At 44.7% G+C, this 5,818-nt stretch overlaps 1 protein-coding gene across 1 annotated transcript in view; it reads left to right on the top strand.

Moving 5' to 3' along the window:
* Window positions 1-5,818, top strand: part of LOC108802150 (excitatory amino acid transporter 2-like) — a 14,327-nt gene that overhangs the window by 7,266 nt on the left and 1,243 nt on the right. Inside the window, 1 exon segment of the mRNA XM_018574026.1 lies at window positions 4,986-5,255. Within this exon segment, the coding sequence (XP_018429528.1) occupies window positions 4,986-5,255 (270 nt within the window).

Raw genomic sequence — 5,818 nt, 5'->3', positions numbered from 1 at the left:
CTAAGTAATGGGGCCTCCTTGCTATTTCAGTGCAAGTTGCACTTTAATGCATAATATTTACCAAACCGACTGCTATGTGGAAGGATCTGCTTTCACTATAGCCACCTGACCAGTCACCTGATCAGGATGCCACAGTTTCAAGGGAGATATTGTTTGGCAGATTCGGCACCTGCTGTGACCATTAGAAGGGTTTACCGCTCTCCTCGCTGAATATATTTTTTTTATTGTATGTAGGTCGGAAAGCCCAAAACCCAAAAATTATAGCAAGGAGATCTCATTGGTGGAGTATTCTAGACATGTATTAGGACAGGGGCTGCCTCGTGCCCGCATGCTCCACCTATAACTAATATATGTCTCTTCAGTGAAATGAACTTCAGTGGTATGTACATTAAGTTTTAATTTCTCACTCCATACACACCATCTGTTATTCCTTCACATAATGACTTCCCATAAACATCATCCTCCATTGTGGCCTCTGTAATGATTAATTGCTGGACTAACATGTAGTAGTATAAAATAGTACAAAATCTATGGCTAACACTAGCTAATGTATGGCTGAATTAAAATGTGGGAGACTAGCACAAGGGAGTCACCCTTTGGCAATTATATCTTTCATCTATATAGTAGCCAGGGAATGGGAGGCCAAGAGGGGGCTAAGCACTGGTCTGCAAACTGGTCCTTCAAATAGATGTACTATGTTTTCATTTTTTTGTCACACAGCACGTGTACCCAAAGCCATTCGCTGACGGACTCTAATTTTTACAGTGACCCTGCTTGATACAAGCGATTTGATTTCCCTTTTCATGCTTATCCTTGCTGCTCTATATTTGTGCATACTGCTAAGTGGACAGAAACTCCTTCATAAACCTGCAGGGCATTAGTAGTATGTCGTGCCAAGTGCTGCTGTCCTTGCTGTCTCTTTTCACCTTTCATTACCCCGCTCTCTCCATCTGCCTGCTCCCTCTGTTAAAAGCACCAAGCCTATGCTGTAGTTTTAAAAGCCCATCTTAAGATTGGGTCAAAAATTTCAAATGAAAGTACGTCAGACCAAAAAATATTTATAGGTAGTACATCTTTGCAATACATGTACATTTCCCCATGTTTTATGCCTTTAAAGATCATGCAAGTTCAGAAAAATACCCATTGATGTGGCAGAGATGTACGCAATTCCTAATTCCTGTTGTGGACCGAGTGGTGTCAGCCCTGCCCAGTAGTCTTTTCCTAAACTACTCAAACCTTTAATGACAGCCACGATCAGTTAACACACTGACTGAAAATCTTGCCAACCTGGGCTCACAATACTGCTGCTTAATGATTTTATGAGAACAGTGATGTGCAGGAGTAAGGGCTGGCCAGCCAGAGGGAAGAAGAGGACAACGACCCCCACCCATCATGTGACCAGAATGAAGCTTCCTAAAGAATGAGCACCAAGAGCTTGGGAGATATAGTGTCCAACCCGTCACAAATCTGGTGCCTTAGGGCCTGTATTATATCCATAGACTTTGAACCTTTTGTTAATGGAATCAGTTTGACATCAGTTTGAGACACTTCAGAGATCATTCAAAATTCATTAACAAGTTCATTGGACCATCAGTTGACTTCTGACCTGCTTCAAGTGGGTTTTGCATCCACAAACTTGTATGGGGATGCAAAACCCATTTGAACCAAATAAAAGCCCATGGACACAAAACCATAGATTACCCTTAGATCACTCGCTGCTAGGCACATCTAGCCCCCGCCTGCCTGTGACAGTGCTCAGGCCATTGGCTACTTAGGCAATAAGCAACGCTAAGCCACCACCTTGAAATAACCAGCAGCATTCCCAGCCTGCTGTGCAGCTGATAGGTGGCCTAAAAGCCAACTGAAGGAGCTCGCACAGCAGGCTGGCAATGCTGCTGCTTATTGCGAGGCAATGGGTTAGCTCTGTCAACCTGCAACAGGATTGACATTGCAACAGATTGACAACAAAAAAAAAAAGCTTTAGAAAACTGTCCAAAGTGAGGCACGGTGCTAAACATACTGAAAAATAATTGAGTGTTCATGCACACAATTCATTATGCATTTGCCTGGAGTTCTGCTTTAATCTTCATAATCTGCCTCGTATGTTGTTTTTGTTGCTCTTCTTTTTCTCTGATACCTGTGCGCAGGCTGGATACGGTGAATGAGCATCACATATCTCAGATCAGCTTGTCTGATGGCAGAAGCCTCATTAGTGCTTCTCGTGAGCGCTTTGCAGCGGTGGAGCCGTAACAGGCTGGGAACTCCGCAAGCCATCGTAGAGCTCTCTCTCTCTCCAGCAATTAAAACCAGAACATGTCAAGTGGATGAGAACATCTGCAGCCCCTGTGCTGCAACAAACACTTAAATCCCCTTGCGACAGCTGGAATTAAACCTTATATTAATCTGGGGAATCAAAGAATGCGGTCCTGAGACAGATATATCCCACGCTGAATAACCCTTTCCGTGACTACCGGGCTGGAATAAAACTCCAGTCTAAAATAAACATAATCAAACTAGGCGGAATATCTGCAAGCTGTTAAAGTAGCAGGGGAAGACATTTTCTGTTGGCGTACTTCACTTCCTGAGGATTGCAGAGACATCTGGGTCTACTGAGAAACATCACTGAAAACTTAAAGGAGTTATCCATTTTAAATGAAAAGTCAACCCCTGTTAAAGGGGACCTAGCACTGGATAAGTAATGTGTACATGAAGGGTGAGCAGGGACAGATTCACCATTAGGCACCAAGGCAGAGAGGTGCCTTGTTTCTAGAAACTTATTGGCCATATGTACATGTTTTTACATCATCTAATATAAGCTGATATTTACAGATTGACACAATCTTCTATGTCAGGTTGGGTTTAGTAAAGTCAGGAAATGTTCTGTGTAAATGCAGCGATACTAGAAGAGAAGTATTGCCTTGCACGCCAAAGTTTTTCCACCTACAAGTTCCAGTGTTGGAAATCTGGAATTGAAGAGGTGTTATAAGGGTTGGGGTATTGGCCTAAATCCTGAAGCCTACTGGCTGGTTATATGACATTATATGAAGTCCATCCTCTTCTGTTCTGATGGTGGTGGTTAGCAGTCCTTACTGTGAGCCCAGGTAGGCATATTAGCACTCAGGGCTGGATTTCCCACAAGGCCAACCGAGGCCCGGTCTGGGGGCAGCAGGGAGTAGAGGGGCAGCAGGGGTGTGGAATTCTTATCTACCTACACCCAGTTCCAGGTGCCTGGGTGGGTAGTTGTTTTCTACATTTAGCCCTGCTTTGGGTAATGTCGCCGAGATCACTTGTATGCAGACTGCATACAAGGAGGCGCATTGAGGCAGCAGAGAGAGTAAATCCGGCCCGGATGACACTCCCCTTAGGGGAGTGTCTATGACAGCCTGGGATCACAGGAAGTGGATGGATGACACTGGCAGTCATTAAATCCAGAAGAAGGGTGACAGCAGCAGAATGGATTGATTTTTTTTTTTTTACTGCTTATGTTTGCACAGGTTGCAGAAGCTAAAAATCCACTTTAAAATGGATCTGAACTCAAAAAGTAAACATTGGCCAAGCAGTACTCTGAAATGTGTACCTTTTGTCATGAACTCTTCCTGGAAAATAACAGTGCCCTTGCTGATTTGGAAGGGTACCTAGACATCCCTGTGCCTTCAACCTCATATCTGTATATCTGCAGTGTGAGATCCAAGGCAATGCTGCTTCTGACTGCTAGTCCCAGGAGATGTGGAGTGAGATTTGGTGATGGCACTGCTGTGCTGCTCACTGCCCTCCTTGTCAGTAGTCAAAGTGGCGACTCTACCAAGATGGTCGCCTCCACACAGAGGCACAGTACAAAAAAAGGCATCGTAAGACAGTAATGGGGAAAAGATCAGCTACAGTGAGCCCACTGCCAATACTGGGCAACTGTGATAATGAAGGTATGAATTTCCCCCTGTGGGTTTTGTGTGTTTTTTTATAATGTTCCACAACGACTGCCGACAGCCTCTATACCGCTGTATAGCGGCACTCCCGCTCCCGTTCAGCCGATGAGTCTTAGCCTGGCCAGCTGAGCTCTCACTGTACCGGAAGGCAGTTATAGTTCCAATGCACAGCCTGTTTATAAACAAGGCTACAGGAGCCCTCTAGTCGTCTCCACCATCCCTCCTCCATCACCAAGGGACCAAAGAAGATTCTTCAAGCCTATGATTACATCCACATAGACCAGCTGCAGGAGCCGTTCATGATCCAAGCCGACAACATCACTCACCCTCCATTGGCAGGACATCATCACGTCCATCCAACCGTGAGTCCTCATTTGCAGATATCAATTTAAGTATTTTTTTAAACAAAAATTTGGGTTGTAGCTCTCTTTCTTTGCCTTCTCATAGCCCTCTCTGTGCCTTTTTCTGGGCACAGCTTCCAGTGATCAGTTCCTCTAGAGTAGTATCTACAGGACTGAAGCTCAGGGATCCCACTTATATCTTGCACAGGACACGTGTGCCAACTTTTGGAACAAATAATATCTTTTTTTTTCATATGAAGGTTCAAATGGTTATTTTGTTAGTAAATGTAATATTTGGTATATCTAATATTTGTCAGTAAATCTAAAGGCGACTTTAGGATTTGATGGCATAGTGTGTGTTGTCACTTGTGTGGCCATCTTTAGATGCCAGGGAGTGATTCAACCGAGATGGTAAAGTCTAAAACTGAACTGGAATTGGTCTTTAAAAAATACAGCTATTTAGGTTGGGAAAATCACAGAGGAGAATTTATCAAAATTGGAGCAGACAAAATCTGGAGCAGCTTTGCATGTCAGCCAATCAGCTTCTCTCTTCAGTTTGGTCAGTGAAGATCTGAAAATGAAAAGTAGACGCTGATTGGTTGCCATGCACAGCTGCTCCGGATTTTGCATGCTCCAGTTTTGATAAACTCCCCTCTCAATATATAACATCACCATATCAGAGTTGAGATAGTAATGTAACATTCTTCTCTCTATCTCACAGGCCTGGCTGGGTTGGATGCCAAATCAAGTGGACGCCTCGGAACCAGAGCAATGGTGTATTATATGTCTACCACCATTATCGCTGCTGTGCTGGGAGTAATTTTGGTCTTGGCTATTCATCCTGGAGACCCCAAACTAAAACAGCAGCTTGGGAAGGGCCAAGAAAATGATGAGGTGTCCAGCTTAGACGCCTTCTTGGATCTCATAAGGAACCTCTTCCCTGACAACTTGGTGCAAGCTTGTTTCCAGCAGGTAACTAAACTCACCTTTTATTAGGGTTGCCACCTTTTGTTCTAGCGAAACCCGACCACTCAAGCCACGCCTGGATATTTTTTTGGGAGAATGAGTCGTGGCTTATTCATATGTAAATATCACAGTTGAGACTATTTTCAGTGGGGGGCCAGTAGCCTCTATCTTAATTTTGGTTGCCCCTGTCTGCCTGATATCTTGTGTCCGGGTTCCTGGTGCCATGAAACCTGGACACAGCATTCAAAACCCGAACTGTCCGGGTGAATCCTGGACAGGTGGCAACCCTACCTTTTATACTGATCCATGAAGGTCCTAAAAACAGAACATTTCAGCAGCTTTATCTCCTATTTAACAATGTAGTTATACTTATAGTGTGATAGGACACAGAGTTCATGGGGGATTTTCAAGAAAGCTGAAAACCCCTCAGAGGTCTACTTGGAACCCTTTATGAGATGCCGCAGCCGGAGCGGATCACGACTCGGCTGACGGGATCCGCCCAGCTGCGTGAGTGACAGCTGGCTCTGCCTATCTAGAGGCAGAGCCAGCTGTACCCGCCCCCCCCCCCCTCCGGTCCGCCGGGCAGGC

Source organism: Nanorana parkeri, unplaced genomic scaffold, assembly GCF_000935625.1.
Source record: "Nanorana parkeri isolate BGI_ZX_2015 unplaced genomic scaffold, ASM93562v1 scaffold2684, whole genome shotgun sequence".
Classification (NCBI taxonomy): domain Eukaryota; kingdom Metazoa; phylum Chordata; class Amphibia; order Anura; family Dicroglossidae; genus Nanorana; species Nanorana parkeri.
This window is presented reverse-complemented; position numbering and strand designations above follow the sequence as displayed.